The 17,684-nt window shown below is 36.2% G+C and overlaps 1 protein-coding gene across 1 annotated transcript in view; it reads left to right on the forward strand.

Annotated features, from left to right (window-relative positions):
* Positions 1–17,684, forward strand: part of Ddx10 (DEAD-box helicase 10) — a 247,246-nt gene that overhangs the window by 126,608 nt on the left and 102,954 nt on the right. The window contains exons 14-15 of the mRNA XM_008829716.3: positions 4,519–4,638; positions 7,077–7,238. Of these exons, the coding sequence (XP_008827938.1) occupies positions 4,519–4,638; positions 7,077–7,238 (282 nt within the window). The remainder of the gene's footprint in view (positions 1–4,518; positions 4,639–7,076; positions 7,239–17,684) is intronic.

Consider the following 17,684-nt stretch of genomic DNA (forward strand, 5'->3'; position numbering starts at 1 on the left):
TGTCTTACAGGGTTTATACTGAGTTCAATATTGTATAACTGTATTAATTTAACTGTGAACTTAAAAATTTACAGCCACTTTTGAAAGAGATGTATCCTTGCTCTGGAAATTGTTGCTGAATATGTTAAAGCTGTAGTGAAATGCTTCTTCTTAAAAAAAAAAAAAAAGTTGAGTGTGGCGACATAACCCTCAGTGTAGTATCGGAGGGGAGAGAGACAGATCCTGGGGGACTTGTTGGCCACGGTTCTAGCAGAAATGGTGAGCTCCAAGTTCAGTGAGGGAACCTGTCCCAAAAAATTAAGGTGGAAAGTGCTAGAAGAAAATACTATATGGCATCCTCTGACTGCCTTATTTTTATACACAGGTAAGTGCGGCCCAACCTCCACAACCTCCACAGACGCTTACTTGTATAACATACACATGCACACATGTACATACACACACACACACACACACACACACACACACACACTGAATCAAACCCTCTTAGAATTCATGTGTGAAAAAATGCCATCAATGGGGTTCACAGGTGTATTGATGTCCCAATAATCCATGTTTTAGTGTGTTTTCCTCTAATTTAAATATTTGTTATTTTTATTATGTGTGTGTGTGTGTGTGTGTGTGTGTGTGTGTGTTGCCTGCACGTTTGTAAGTGCACCATGTGTGTGCAGTGCCCACAGAGGCCAGAAGAGGGTATTGGCTCCCATGGAACTGGAGTTACAGATGGTTTTTGGCTGAGATGTGGATGCTAGTAATTGAACCCAGGTCCTCTGGAAGAATAGCAAGTGTTCGTAACTGCTGAGACATCTTTCCAGCCCGCAGCTCGCTCTCTTTTAAAAAATTATTTTATTATTTTTATGTGTATGAGTGTATTGCCTGCATGTATGTAAGTGTATCCATGTCATGCAATGCCTGTGGAGTTACGGACAGTTTTTAGCAGCCATATGGGTGTGGAACCCAGGTCCTCTGCAAGAGCAGCTGTGCTCTGAGCTATCTCTCTAGGCCCCATCTCTCTTTCTTTTAAGGAAGTTTTCCTTGACCTGTGCTCCTCATCACTTACTAGTTGGGGCAGGCAACCTGTTATGTATTTATTCATCTTAAATATTTATCTGAGCACTTACTGTTTGAGGTTAAATAGTTAATTTTTTAATATAATATCCTTTTCTGTGTATATAGTTAGCCTCTTTGAGGCCTGAGAGACTACCAACCTTGCATTACTGGACCGCCTTATGTGCCATGATGGAACTGTAATTTTCATCTTACATGTCCCTGGAAGGTCCATGTGGTAAAGGCTTGGTTCCCAGTGTATTGCTGTCAGTAGATGGTGGAAAGTTTAAGTAAAGAAACAGGGCCTAGTGGGAAGTTTTTAGGCTTTGGACTCATGTCGTTGAAGTGGGTAATGCCACCCAAACTCCTTTCTCCTTTTTTCTTGACCTAGTAGAAAGTGGCTTTGCTTCACTATGTGACCTCCTTATATTGTGCTTTGTCTAACGCAATGGAGCCAACATATCTTGGACTAAAATCCCAAATAAACTTTTTCTGCAATCACGTTATCTATGATGTTTGGTATAGTGACAGAAAGTCAAATGACACAGATGCCTTGTGCTGTGTAGTTAATAGTGCACATTATTAATGACGAGTAATTCTATAATGTCGTTGACAAGTAATAAATAGCTTATCATGAAACTATGATAAACTCAGCTTAATGTCATTTCTGTTGCCTTTTTTTCCAGTATTTTCTTGAAAATTTGTTTTATATAGGTAACCTTTTTTTGTTGGTGGAGGGGTGGAAAAAGAATCTTCCCTTTTAGAAACCAAGATAAACCATAAAAAGGCAAAAGCACAAATACCTCTGCATTTTGTCCCATGATATCAGTAGATTTAGGGACTTTGTTAAAGGTTTTCACCTAGACCTGCATCATGAGAATATACAGTTTATCTTACCTTTATTCTGACAATTTTTGGTATTACAGAGTGTATCCTCTGACTTTTCCTTCCTGTTTATAGGACTAGACTGTTGTGTTATATTAAGAATTAAAAAAAAAAAAAATTCAGTGTGAATGATCCCACCTACCAAACTTCTGTAATTAATTTTTTTTTTCCCCCCCCTGGTCTTTTTGAGAAAGGATCTCCCTGTAGCCCCAGCTGTCCTGGAACTCACTATGTAGACCAGGCTGGCCTTGAACTCACAGAGATCCACCTGCCTTATAATTAATCTTTTACAATATTTCTTTTATCTTGTTTGTCAATATCCATCTGTCATCTGTCTTATTGAGCTTATTTCTGAGTACATTGCTGACATCATTATATTCCCCCATATAGTTTAGAATGCATAGCATTAACTGGAATTCAGTATTTGTTGACAGTACTTTTTGGTGTATAAATTTACATGTTATACAAAGATATCCCCAAATCAGAATTGTAAATATTTGATTGGCTTGCTCAACATATCCTCCTATTACTCAAACTGTTATAAAGGTAATTATACATCACCATGGAAAGTTTGCTCATAGAATTTCCCACTACTTTTAGTTTACTAGTCTATGATTCTGTCTTTGATTTATTGTTTACATTATAATGCGTATATCAGCTGATCTGCATTCCTTCTATCAATAGATAAGATTTGATGATAGAAGATCAGGCAATCCATGATCCTTAAGAATTTCTTTCACCAAAAAACTGAGGAGATTCAGTAGAAGTCAATAATGAGGTGTTGCCCCCAACCTCCAGTAGGGGTAGAGGAGGTCTCTGACAAGCCTTTGTGGGGGAAAGTTGCTGTAGCAGTTCTGGATGGGCTTAAGGAAGTGAGTGTCTTAGTCATTTCCTGTGTTCACAGAGTCCCACACTTACCACCTTATTTAGGTTAACAAGCTGCCTGCCATCCCAGTCCCTTTTAACTGAGTTTTACTTCCATCCCATTTACTCAGTTGTTCTCTGAAGTAAGATAACGAAATGAGAACAGTAATTCCCAGAGGATGATACATGTTTGTCTTAGAGACTGGTAGGGAGGAGACTTTGAGGAGTAGGCATAGCAAGGGAAGACTGTATGCTACCACTTGGAAACTTTCATGAAGCCACAAAGGGCTGAAGAGGAGATGGTTGTCTCATGAGAAAATAAATTCTAAAACTTCCATCTTCTCATAGAAGTATTGTGAGGTAAATATGCTGATTTTAGCATGTTAAAGTCTAATAAGCAAATCTCATAAGCCTTGTGTCAATGTGCTAGTAGTTAACTAGATATAAATTGGTTTTTGGTCACAGAAATAATTTAATGCAATTAAATACTATAGATTGTCCATATTAAAAACCAGAAGCATAAAGGCAGTGTTGATAGCAATACCCATGTAAAAGGACCACAATGTCCAAACAATGTTCTTTACTTAAATCATAATATTATTGTATGCACTAGCTGATTTTTATGACTAAAAAATTGTCTAAAAATATATTAATAACTTGTCATAAACCTGTGTTAATAAGTTGATTTTTAATTTTAGGGCGTTTTATTTTTAAATATTCATCATTAACAACATCTCATGAAGTGAAATTTTGTGCATATTTATTGCCATAATACTTGTACCAATGTACATCTTCCCCATCTTGTTTTCTCACCATCCCTGAGTGGTTCCCTATGGTACAGAATTAAAAACTAGGAAGACCACAGTCTAGTATATTGTGACATAAGCCTCTGTCTACTTGGTATGAACTTGTCCTACAGCTTTTTTATTGTTTAGTCTTTCCACATAATCTATGTTGCATGTGTGTCTGTGTATATGTGAATGTGTGTGCCAGTGCCCTTGGAGGTCAGAGGCTTTGATCCCACTACAGCTGGAGTTAGAGGCAGTTGTGAACTCTTTGCCATGAGACCTGGGAACTTAACTCAAGCAGTACATGCTGAGTCATTTCTCCAGCCCGCTACCAAAGATGTCTACACATCCAGTGATTAGTCCATGTTTAAGGAATTATGTAGTATGGCAGGACAATAATACATATTTACTCAACAAGGATAAAAGAAAACTAAGGTTTAAGGTCACTAGGGCCTTATCTTATACATATAGAAATATTCTTTCTTACAAGATATCTAGTTTTCAAACATAATGAGCTTACTCTATATTTACTATCAGGTAAGCACTGTGGAAAGAAATTTAGCTATTAAAGTAAATCTGGAAACAACACCAATGTCCTTCAATGAAAGAATGGTAAAACAGTCCTTTGTTGGAGAACAGCTTTGTCTTATGACGGTTCGTTGAATTAATCTTATTGTTTGTGGTGCTTTAGCATTTTTAGGTAGCACAATCTAGCAACAGAACAAAATGAAAGGCTGTGTGTAATGCCTGTCAAATTCACATTTAGATCTCCTTAAACTCTGAGGGAGCCATTAGTCAAAATACCTAATAGCTTAGTTTCTGGACATTGTTTTGGGTGCTTCTAATAACCAATGAGAACAAAAAGTACAGTCAGTTTTGGAAAGTATATTGCCATATTGCAATCATTTCTCTAATTTTTTTTTTCCTTACATAGAAAAAAGAACCTTCTAAATCCAGTGTCAAGAAAAAATTAACCAAGGTTGCAGAAGCAAAAAAAGTAATGAAGAGAAAATTTAAAGTGAATAAGAAAATAACATTTACTGATGAAGGGGAGGTAAGAATCTGTAAAAAGGTAATTTCTGCGACTCATTTCAGGATTATGAAGTTTGACTTTAATGCTGACTGGTCTTTCATTATTAATAAAATAAATGGCTTTCTACAGCACACTGACCACTCTTTTCCCTGTTCCTTTAGGCATTTCATCAGCTGCACAGTTGTAAACAGGGTTTCTAGCTGGCAGTAAACTGAGATATTTCTTGGTGATACTGATAGTGAGATGGTTTTATATTTCGGTTTTTAAGATAAGATTCTTTTAAGTAATTTCAGACATATAGGTGCTTCCTTTTCATTTTGTCTTTACCTGGGCCTGATTGTAAATACACACCTATGGCGATTGTAAATACACACCTATGTCTTATAGAAGGGATTATTATTAAGGTCATTATTTTAAGAATTAATTTGTTTTTAAATGATAAAGTAAATCCAGAATATCAAGTAAATTGCCTAAAGAATGAAAACTAGTTCCTGGTATAGCCAAATCTTTTGAGTATTTCTTAACTCATTCTCACTAGTTTATAAATTGTCCTGAGCATCCTTATGGGTCACATGGTGCTAGTATAACTTCGTTGCTTTTACCCTTTATTTTCTTTCACAACAGTTGCTATGTAACCTCACACTACTATTTGTTGGTTACAACTATCTTTTTCGTTTCTCCATGAAGAAAAGCATTTTGTTCACTATTATATTCCTAGCATACAGCACAGTGGCTAACATATATTAAACCCTCAGAGTAATTTCTGAGTAAAATAAGAGCTTTTCATCTTGATTTAATAAATCTCATCACACATTTCATCATCACTGATCAGATGTTGCTTAGTGTGTATCTAGTGGAGTATATTTCCTTTTTGTTTTAAAGTAAAAGAATTGAATGCTATTTTGAGGTGTAGGAATGTGATGAAAAATGACAAAGTACTGTATAGTTGAGAGTTGCTAGAAGTGGAAGAGGAAGCCAATATAATTGATAATTTTTATGAAACAAAGACATAAGCATGCCCAAGTTACAAGTTCAAGGAGAATGCAGTGACGTCTAATGTCAACTGAAAAATGAGTGCTGTTACTGTAATGTGATAGGCTTAGTGTGCTACTGAGTTCAGCTGCACAGATTACACTAATTAGGCCCAAGATGATTATAAATCTTTAGCTGTATAATATTTCAAAGTATGCTTATTACCATGAGAATTTGATCATAGCTATGTGTGATACTGAAACTTCTGATCTAAACCTCTAAAAGGTGTGTTGCGATTTGTTCAACCCACAGAAAGGTACCCTATTTTCCCTCTGTGAATCAAGTTGGATGAGAAGTTTGATTAAGAGCAGTATTCTGCTTGCACAACTTATCCCTTTCACAGCTGTTTTGGGCTAAGTGGCAAGTGGCATGATTTGTTATTAGCCTCAATTGCTGTTTGCCAAATGTTAAGATGGTAGGAATCTCACCCTGAAGAATAGCTTGAGTGGCTACCACAGTGGTAGGGGCAAGGATACATGAGCACCTATGAGGTATGTGTCTGAAGATTAATTAGCATACTTTCAAAACAGTGCCACTTATTCTAAATCCTTATGGCTATAATTATTAGTTAAAACATGAAAACTTTTTGTCTAATTGCCTATAGAGTTTTATACATTTATGAATTGAGATAATAGAAATTATTATGGTTGGCTTTTTTTTTAATTTCAGGAAGAGCCATAGGTGCCTAGTGAGTAATTTAGTGAGCATGATAAACCACTACAAAGGCCAGGAAATTCAGCCAGGTCTCCTTTTGGATCAGTCTGCTTGTCACTTTGTTCCTATCCATAAATTATACATATTGAATCATGAGTAAACCATGAAACCCAAACTAATTTTCTCCTTTGCAATTAGTTATTTCACTCTTCATGTGTATTACTGGTTGATATATGATTCATTTTTATGTGATCAGTTTTAAGCACCTTTTTGCTATGTATTACTGTCTGGGGCTCTGAGGATAAATAAGGTATATAGATACCTACCAATAAGGATATTAATTCTAGTAAGAGAAACAGGAAAGTAAACCAGTGCATTTTGGTGAGCTGTGTTAGAAGCATACACAGAGTACCTGAGTGCAGTCCGAAAGTGATTCATGCTTGTCTCCAGGGGTTCTGCTCTATGCAAATGATTTTGAGCTGAGTTGTTTGGAGAATAGGATGCTAACATTTTGGGGAAACATTTCTGTTTTGCGGCTACCTTATCCAGATAATTTTGTGGAATTGTCTTTTAATCATGTTATCAGAGGGTACTGACAATATTACTTTTATGCTGATGGTCTTTCCTGTCACTTCTTTAATTATGAAGTTTATGAGCTACAAATTGTTAGGCAGAAAGTGGGTATATGCCCCATTTAAAATGATTACACAAAAGGAGATGGTTTTTGTGGGCATGGCCTATTTCCCATCTCTACTTATCTTTCCTGTCTCTAGTTGGTTCAACAGTGGCCACAGATACAGCAGTCTCTTATAAAAGATGTGGAGGAAGAAGATGACACTGGTGGTATCAACTTACATAAAGCCAAGGAAAGGCTCCGGGAAGAGGACAGATTTGACAAAGAAGAATATAGGAAGAAAATTAAGGCAAAGCATCGGGTAAGTTTTCCACCTTGAATTTTAATTGTCCCTAAATGTATCTAAGTATTCATTAATAATGATATTGCTTGCATCATTGTTTCCTCTGACACTTTCTTTGTGGGTAATGTATCATTTTATTTATTACTTTTGTGCTTCTGCTGGAGGAGTCTTTAAAATACTAACTTGCCACTGAAATCTGTTTTTGCTTATGAGTCTTTGTTTTAAAATTACAGTTGTATAACACATAATTATGTTTCCATCAATCACTATTACATATTTGATAGTGATTACTTCAGATTATATTGTATGGGGATGTTGTGGCCTTATTTGCTTATAAATACACTCTATGATGTGTGTGTACACAATGCAGTTATGAAGTGACACCTGACTGTGTTATTGAAATCCTTCTTTTGAGGTAATTCATGTTTCACATGTAATTGTAGGAATATAGAAGATCTCATGTTCCCATTAGAGATGGGATCCATTCCCATACAGAAATGATCTCCATTTGTAGAATTTTGTTATCACCAGGATGTCTTAATACAATATATAATCTTTTAGGATTGTCTTCCCTCAGCATTATTTTCTGGAGATATACCAAACTTGTATGTATGAACACTTTTCTCTTAAGAAAACACTTTGTAAAGGATTTATTTTTATTTTATGTGTATGATTGTCTTGCTTGCATGTGTATGTATACTTTGTGCCTCTCCGGTGCCCATAGAGCCCAGAAAAGGCACTGGACCCTTTGGAACTGGAGTTACAGACAGTAGTGAGCTGCCATGTGGGTGCTGGGAACTGAACCTGGGACCTCTCAAAAACAGCAAATGCTGATAACCACTGAGACATCTTTCTATCCCCACTCTTTCTTTTTAATACTGAGTAACAATAGTCTGTTGTTTTGGGTGGACAAAGGATTGTTTTACCATTCTTTCATTGAGGGACATTGATGTTTCCAGATTTACTTTAATAGCTAAATTTCTTTCCATAGTGCTTACCTGATAGTAAATATAGAGTAAGCTCATTATGTTTGAAAACGAGATCTCTTGTAAGAAAGAATATTTCTATATGTATAAGATAAGGCCCTAGTGACCTTAAACCTTAGTTTTCTTTTATCCTTGTTGAGTAAATATGTATTATGGTCCTGCCATACTACATAATTCCTTAAACGTGGACTAATCACTGGATTAATGAATCAGTTAATGACATAAGCGTATTTATATTTTTAAAATAAATTTTTGCAGCATGCCTCTGAGGCAGTAAAAGACTTCAGGATGGAATAATATAATACTTGAGAATCATTGCCACAGTATTGAATTCTATTTTAATAACCTTTAAGCCTTTGGATGTGAATGTTATTGAGAACATCTTTAAAACAATTCTTGTAGTTTTTCACTCTTTAACCCTATCACTATTTAATGGATCAGATCACACTTTATTTTCAAAAGAAATCAAGAGTTACCATTTTTAGAAAATTTGATACTTTACAATATCATGTGACAGATCAAAAGAAAAGGTATTTGTTAACGATAGCTTCGAGCATATGAATGAATGCTTCCAAAAGCATTCCAGAAAAGTGGAGAACAAATCAACATAAAATATACTGATTGCAGTTATTGGGTATTTATGTTATTGAGAGAAGCAAACATTTCTTGCATTACTTACATTAGCACATGTATAAATTGAAATTTGGTATTAGCTAGTTGTTAAGCTCTTTAGAAACACTAAGAGCATCAATAGCCTGCTTGCCAGTCTGCTTAGAGTATTTATTGGGGGAAGATTGGTCATTAAGAATGTTTTACCCTTTACTGTTTAAAATTGTAATCAATTGTAAGAGGAATACAAAGAATTTATAAAAGCAAGATTATCGTCTTTTCTTGCCTTATTTTTTTCACCTGTGTATGGATGCTAACACTGTATCCAGGGTATAGAATATCATTACTAAAACTTTACAAAGTGAATTTCAAGTGGGCTACTTGTCCACATATTTACAGTCCAGAATGTGAAGACAGAGTACTGGAAATGCATTTGCCTATGTCCTCAGGAAGACTAAATCATAGTTAGCTGTGGACATGTTGGCAGTGCATAAAATCTGTGGGAGGATGAGTAATATAGTCACATGGTCTTGAAATCAAGACTATAAAAACAAATTACACATTAAGTATTCTTATTTGTGCTTCTATTTACCTCTTTTTTCCTTTATCCTGATATCTGTCTACTTTAATGAGTTTTGTTTTGTTTTGTTTTGTTTTTGTTTTTGTTGAGTTTTTTTGAGACAAGGTCTCACTAGGTCCTCCTTCTGGCCTGTAACTTGCAGTACATGCTAGTTTGGCTGCCAACTCCTCATCCTCCTGCCTCAGCCTCTTGAGTGCTATTATTACAGGCTTGTACCACTGGGCTAAATTGAACTTTAAATGCATCCTTTTTTTATACAAATAGTGATAAAGGGCTGGAGAGATGACCCAGTGGTTAAGAACACTGGCTACTTTTGCAGAGGACTGGAGAGAGGACCAAGGTTCGATTCTCAGCACCCACATGAGGCTAACAACCTTCCATAACTCCAGTTCCAGAGATCTGATACCCTCTTCTGATATCTGTGGGCACTGCATACATGGGTGCACCTACCTACATGCAGGCAATATACTCACACACATAAAATGAAAACAATGAATAAAATATTTTTCTAATAGTGATGAATAGAATATATATATTTAATATGTTTAGTTATTTATTTTGTTGACACAGGGTCTCAGTCTTTAGCTCAGGCTGACCTGGAACTCCCTGTGTTTACCAGTGTTGCCTCAAACTTGAGGCCATCTGTGCTTCTGCCTCCTGAATGCTAGGATTACAAGCATGCACTACCACCTCCATCTAGAACAATTTACATTATTTCCTTCTTACGGGAAAAGTAGCCTGCTATCTATCTATGGAGTGTCCTATACTTCCTCTCAATTTCTTTTAAGCCTTTCAAATCATTGTCTCTGCACTATTAAAATACAGCATGTTTTTAGAACTTGTTTCAGTGACTGTCTCAGCAAGGTTGAATACATTTGTGTGTTTTAAGGTAGAAGAATAATTTGAAAATAATATGCTTAATACATGACATTCCTAGAACACTAATGTAGTCACTTGAATCACCCCTCATTGTAGTGGAGTAGATTTCTGCCCAGGAGACACAGGAATGGTTTCCTAAATGCTAATTGTTAATGCTTGGTTGAAACAGTACTAGGCTGTAAGTGGAATACTTTCCCTGTGTCCTGAATATGGCATTGCCTGGTCCATTTTGGATTACCAGTCACCAGTTTGGGCTTCATTTTCCTTATCTGAAAAAGTGCCAAGAAATAGAGTTTATTCCACATGATGAGTAAGAATTTCTCATTTTCTAGATCTAGTTAAGACGTGGGAATGAAATTCTCTTTTACTGTTTGGGACAATGGAATTCTGATTTGTGAGTTTTTAGCCTCATGGCAAATCAGGTTGTGTGCTGCTTGACTTTTCTTCTTGTTCTCTTACGTCCTAATAGCCACTCAAATTTATTGTAGAAGTTCTGTTCCTTCTCACCCTGAACAAATGATTTTGTTGGAATAGTTTCCCTTGAGCACTTTGTTGACTTTGAGAGTTTTCCCTGATTTAGTATCTTTCCCTAATGATGATTATAGTTCTTTTAGTATAAGGTTTTACTTTGCTTTGAACAGGTACCATTATGTCTGCATTGAACACTACCAGTGACTGTTTGGCATTGTATTGAGAAGAATATATGTCCCAATAAAAATTCAAAATTACTGACTTTAAGGGCTGTGGATTAACTAATTCATGAGGACAGAAAAAGATGGAGAGACTTCTGATGCAAAATTGTGATAAGGGTCTACAGAAACCCATTTGCAGTCAGGAGCTCACAGTCGCTGTGCTTTCTTTAGAGGACTTGCCTAGGATTGGCTGTACCATCTGTCCACCATAGATGGAGGAGGGGCTCATGGAGCCTTACCCCTTACTGATCACCTATTGGCTCCTGACAGATTCTGGGAGATGGGGAGTCATTGCCTTCAGTTGTGTATCCACTAGTGAGTACACTGGGCTCCAATGGAGAGTTCCAAACCCAGAGGCATGCAGATGGTGCTGGTTAAACTCAGTGGGTCACAAATCAGTCATAAATGTGGGAAAGATTTGTAGAGAAGGATGGGGCTGACATGAATGGGAGGGAGATAAAAGAGGGTGGAGATGAGAATAATCAGTATGCATTATGTATGTGTATGAAACTGTCAAATTAATTAGTTTTAAAATGTAGAAAAAAGAAATATAGTAAGCTCAAAGTACTATTAACATTTTGAGAGTTACAAATAATAATAATATTTAGCTATACCTTGTATTAATTACTCACTAGATACTATTTCATATATGAGTAGAGATACACAGAGAAACCTTATTATTGCCTTACCTATTTGAAAACAACTCTAAACAATGGCGTTATTTGCATGAAAAGAATGAAGTTATGTATGGGAGGAACAATGCTGGATGCATCATCAGTTGACAAAATGGACTTAGCTGCTAAAGTGAATCAAGGGCTTTTGTTTTCTCTCTGTCTCTCAGTCTCTGCCCCTCTCTCTCTCCATGAAAATATTAAACATTAAATGTTAGGTAAAAACTGAAAAATAACAACAAAAAAAGCATCCCAAATCATTATGAGTAAGGGATGTGACTGAAAGAAATTTCCATGGGAGGAAATTCTCCATGAATCTACTCATATGCTTACATTTGACTTATTTGTAAAATATATGCCATTTTTAGGTTTCCTAAGTTTTAGAAATTTTAAATTCATGTTCAGAATGTTTCAGGATGGTAATATCAGGCTAAAGGATGAGATACTTATAAAAGTGAATTTAGTCTTAATGGTTCATTTTTGCAGTAGTGCTTGCTCTTAAGAATTAATGCCTGCACAGTTCTGGTTGTGTCCTCGGCCTTTGCAATGTGGGACTCAGCTCCTGACTTGGGTCTGCTTTCTGTCTTTCATACTAGTGAACCTGCCTTTGACTCATGCTTTCATTTGCCACATTCTGGAAGCCATACAGTTCTTCATGTAACTGGGGTATTTATCCTCTTAAAGGTTTAGGAAACTGAGATATAATAATTTTCTCATTAAAATAGTTTTTAAAACTTAAGTTTTATTGTATTTTCACTTGTATTTTGATATAAATAATATTGCATATTTAGGGGTACAACATCATGTTTTCGTATATGTATGCATCGTAGAATGGAATTAGACTAATTAACATGTCCATCCAAATAGTTGTTAGTTTTTTGTGGTAGGACATTTAAAATTTTTGCTGTTTACTACTTTGAATATATAGGGCATTGTTTTTCACTATAGTCACCATGCTGTGCAGTGACTAGAACTGAGGCATGCAACAGAATGATGATTACCTCTGGAGTGGGGAGAGTGTGAGTCAAAGGACATGAAATTTCAGTTAGACAGAATGAGTTCTAGGGCTATTTTAGATTCCCCATTAGTGAGTGTGTCTTTCTCTGCCTGGCTTATTCACTTATGATGTCCTGTAGGTTCATCATGTTGTGGCAAATGATAAAATTTAATGCATTTTTAAGACTGACTAGTACTCCATTGCTTATATACATTGAAAAAGTTTATTTATCTATTGATGACACTTTTTGTAGGCATTAAGATTCCAACTTTTTTATTGTGGGAAAAAGGAATGTAATATGGTGTGGTGTCATTGGGAGAAGAGCAGAGTCACTTATATGCAGGAATGTATAGGTAGCTCACTCTGGCTTTCCAATGCCTTCTGTAACTGTTTCAGAAAATTTAGCAGTTTTATTTGATTTTTATGAGTTTGCATTGAAATTTTAAGCACCATTTTATGGCCGGGAGTGGTGGTACACGCTTTTAATCCCAGCACTAGGAGGCAGAGGTGGGTCTCTGTGAGATTGAGGCCAGCCAGCTCTATGTAGTAAGCTCCAGGCCAGCTGGAACTACAGGGAGACTGTCTCAAACAACCAAAAGAATGAAATAAAATAAAATCCCCCTCCAGACTAATAGGTAGCTGTAGCTAATAGACTTGTTACACTTTTATTTTCTTTACAGAACATCTTGAAACTGCTTATTAAAAATAAAAATACAACAAAGGTTACAACTTTGCATAAGAAAGATTTGATAAATTAGTAAATGTGAAGACAGCACTGCACTGGCACAGAAACAATAGGTTTCTGATAATTCAGTCATGGCTATTTTTACTTAATTGACTGAAAATTTGCTCTGTGGTGTATCATCATTTTTAGCCCTGCAAAATTACTTGTACTTTGCTTGATTTCTGTTATCATAGCTGACAGTGCAGAGAAATGATTCATTAAGAAGTCCTCTCATTCTCTTGAGATTTGCTTTGAAAGCTTTATTCACATTCAGCTGTTTGTTTAAAGAGGATAATCATGTCAAGAAATGGGTCTGGATTGCTTGCAAAGATGGTATAGCCTGACTTTGGCTCCAGTTACTACCTTATTAACAGTTCAAAAAATGGAAAGAAGTAAAGGAACATTTTAGAAGATCTGTGTTGACACAGAATTAATTTGGCATGGAATTTCAGTGACTTAACTTTAAGCCTTATTTGATAGGTCAAGAAATAGACTATAACCAGACATCTTAGAAATAGCAGTAACAAGAATATTAACAGTAGCCAAGTAGTTAATTAACTGGGTTCATATTTATGTGCTTTATTTACACTACCATATTGCCTGCCAACAGTTAACTTTTGAACTAAGAGAGCCAGCCTCATGCTGCAGAGTGTGAGACTAAGACTTAGAAGGGTCAAGTAATGTGTATATGTTCCCACATCTTACAGATAGCAACCCTTGCTAAGATCTTTGATACTCTGTAGACTTTTGAACTGTTTGGCTGTACTATTACCTATCTCAAACCATCAAACATTGTCTTAACAGCAGGGCGATGCTAAAGCAGTAAATGTAAACGATGATAAAAAGAAGAAGGTTTTGAAAGAATGGCAACAGATGATAGAATTTTATTTCCAAAGCAATATGTAATTGGACTCAAATTCAAGAATAAAATATAAGCACTGTGGTTAGTCATATAGCTTAGGATCCCAGACTGATGCTTTTCCTGAATTATCACTGCATAAGTGTAGGAACTAGTATTGGAGTCCATTTTTTTTTCACTGACTGTGCCCTTTTAAAAACCAAGGCAAGCTGGGCATGGTGGCACATGCCTGTAGTCCCAGTACTTGGGAGGCAGAGGCAGGCAGATCTCTGTGAGTTCAAGGCCAGCCTGGTCTACATAGTGAGTTCCAGGACAGCTGGGGCTACAGGGAGACCCTGCTTCAAAAAGACAAAAAACAAAAAACAAAACCAAGGCAATACCAGAGACTAAAAGCCACCTTATGTAGTTACTGATGTTAGAAATGTCATGATGAGAGCAAGGGACTAAGAATTTGGTGTTTAAGTCTAACATAGGCATTTTAAGTGAACTTCTTCACAAAAGAAGACAAAAATCTTCTACTATAGCTGTGCCGCCTCCTAGTTTGTCAGTTGCATGAAAAATCTTTGATAAGTTTTTCTCTTCCACTTTTATTCTTTGTTTTACACAACTTTTTGGATATAAATACCATATGGTATTTGAGAACTACATAGGTGGTTAGACTGGAGAGTAGCTGGAGACTGGGATTGAATAACAGAGAGCAGAGGTTGGTGCTAGTGGAATTGAGACTGGTAGGATTGGGGACTGCAGAGGTCCCAGGAGTCTCTATTGTTCCTGTTTTGTCTGTTGCTATATATGCAGAGCCCACCATGAAACCCAGTTGATGGCAGCTCAGTAAAGATTACAGGAATTAACAAACATTGGATGAGTGTTTCCATACCAGTTTGATCCCCTCCCCCTTCTTCACATCCTTGTTAACAGTTGTTCTGAACTTGTTTATACAACACTGTTCTTTTAATACTTAGAAAAGCTCTGTAGAACAGGGAATACATTGAAAAGCCTTGGAGTGTTCTGAGTTCCTGAGAGAGAGAAGGATTTACTGGGTTTTTGTTCTTAGAGAGCAGGGATTTTCTGCATAAAATTCTCATCAGCACTCTAACAAATTTTCATTGAGCTGCCCCCCCCCTTTTTTTAAAAAGGAGGTGGTTTTAATATTGAAATGGAGATAAATATCCTCTCTGTTCCTGTGTTGCTAGCTGGGAACTTTGTTCTGCACTAGACTGTCACACTTGCCCAGTGCTTTCAAATGGCTTCTGCTTGTATCACCTCCTGAAAAATGAGTTACATTTCTATATCTACAAATTCTCAAGTGTCACCAGAGAATAAAAAAGGCTTCAGTGCATTGCCCTGACTGCTGACCAAATTCATATTTCATGGTATTTTCTTTTCTGGAAGGGTGAGGGCCTACAGTTTGTGAGACGTCAAAAGAAGTATAATAGATATAAAGGGAGTATTTTGTACCTTGAAATGTGATTTTGTCTTTGCTTCTTCCTTAGGAATTTGACTTTCATGATTAAATTTCATGCTTTCCTTATACTTAATCATTTGTAGCATGGCAGAACTAAAGATAAAATTTTGCCTTTTGGTATGGTATAAAATGATTTTTGGTATCAGTATGTTCTCAAAAATGAATTAGGAAATTAAGGGCTTTGTAAAAACATGAATTACATTAAATTAAGAGAGATACCTCAGTTATTGAAAATAATGTTTAACTATCACTTCTACCTAATCTAACTTTTTATCTTTGTTTCATCACAAATCTTTATAAACATTTTTTTTTCCTACTAAGTAAAGAAAAAAGGCATTTCCCAAATCTTGGAATATTGTAATTCTACTTCTTGATCTTCTTTTCTGTTTGTGAGACGTTTCTCTATTGTGGTTAAGATGGCTTGATGAATAACCCAGCATAGAGAGAGCTGACATTTGTGTGAAAAGGGTTTTTCTGATACAAACAGACACAACCTTTTTCTTGTGCAGGCCGTGATTGCTAGCACTCTGGAGGAAGAGGCAGCCAGCTGTCTGGCCAACCTGGTCTACTTAGTGAGTTCCAGGTCAGGCAGGGCTACATAGTGAGACCCTGTCTCAAAAGAACCCAAAAGCCAAAAACCAAACAAAGAAAAAAAAGTTATTCTTTGTAACTTTATAGTGATATTTTCAGGGGGCTGGAGAAATGGCTCAGCCATTAAGAGCACTGGCTTCTCTTTCAGAGGACCTGGGTTCAGTTCCTAGCACCCACACAGTAGCTGACAACCATCTATAATTCCAGTTCCAGGGGATCCAAAGCCCTCTTCTGGCCTCTGCAAATTTTGCACAACATGGGTGTACTTACATGCATGGCAGACAAAGCATTCATACCCATAAAAATAAAAAGTTAAAAAGGTGCCATTTTCAGGTACTCTGTGCTAGGAGAAGGCAAGTTCTTGAGTAATTACAATTAAAACAAATGTATGACTGTTAAATGATGTAAATTATTATCATTGTTATTTTTGCACAAAGAGACTGGCAGAAATTAAGTATGTAAGATGTTATGAGCAGAGAATGTCTTTGGGATAAAAGACTCAAGTATTGATAGTATCATTTGTCTACAACATTGATAAGATGCTATATGTGAATCAACAAGGCTAAATAATGGAGGAGTGTGGAGAAGTGTGCTGGAGTTGACATTGGGTTTTATGACTCAGGAGAGTCCTATGCTTATCTCTGGCTATGCATGTGACATCAGTCAAGTGACTTAATTATGTTGATCTTTTATCCTTTCACCGATAAAAAGGGTGTGCCTGATTGAGAGCAAGTATCTCACAAGTTCTGATGCACATATGTAAAGTGAGATATGGAAAGTACCTAGGTCATTGTGATAATTTAGATCTATTATTATTGGCAAGAATATAAAAGTAGTATTAATATGCTAATGGAAATACACTTTCTGAAATGAAAGGATTACTGAACATATGCAAATTAACCAGTGGGGTATACCACCCTAACAGGAGAAAGGATAAAAATCACAGAATCATCTCAAAATGTTCTTGAGCAGCAAGATGTTCTTGAAAAGATTCAACACATTTTCATGATAAAGACTTTCGAAAACCAGGTATAAAGGGAATTTCCCTCAGTATAACAAAGACTGTATATGAAAACTCAGAGCTTTCCTCTGAGTTCTTGGGATCAAAGCTGAAGGCATCACACTTTCTGACTTCAAATTATAGTAAACAAATCAGTCTAGTGGTGTTAAAAAAGATACATTGACCAGTAGAACAGAATAGAGAACCCAGAAATAAAGCCATATAATAACCTGTAGTCAATTGATCATCAGTAAAGGCACCAAAAACGTACAAGGGGGAGAAAAGATAAAAAGATAGTCTCCTTAAGAAATGGTGTTTAAGAGGACAGTTTTTTTACTTTAGCTGAATCATTTTGTTTTGAACTTTTAATTGTGTGTGTGTGTGTGTGTGTGTGTGTGTGTGTGTGTGTGT

Source organism: Nannospalax galili, unplaced genomic scaffold (genome assembly GCF_000622305.1).
Source record: "Nannospalax galili isolate Female #2095 unplaced genomic scaffold, S.galili_v1.0 scaffold854, whole genome shotgun sequence".
Taxonomy (NCBI): domain Eukaryota; kingdom Metazoa; phylum Chordata; class Mammalia; order Rodentia; family Spalacidae; genus Nannospalax; species Nannospalax galili.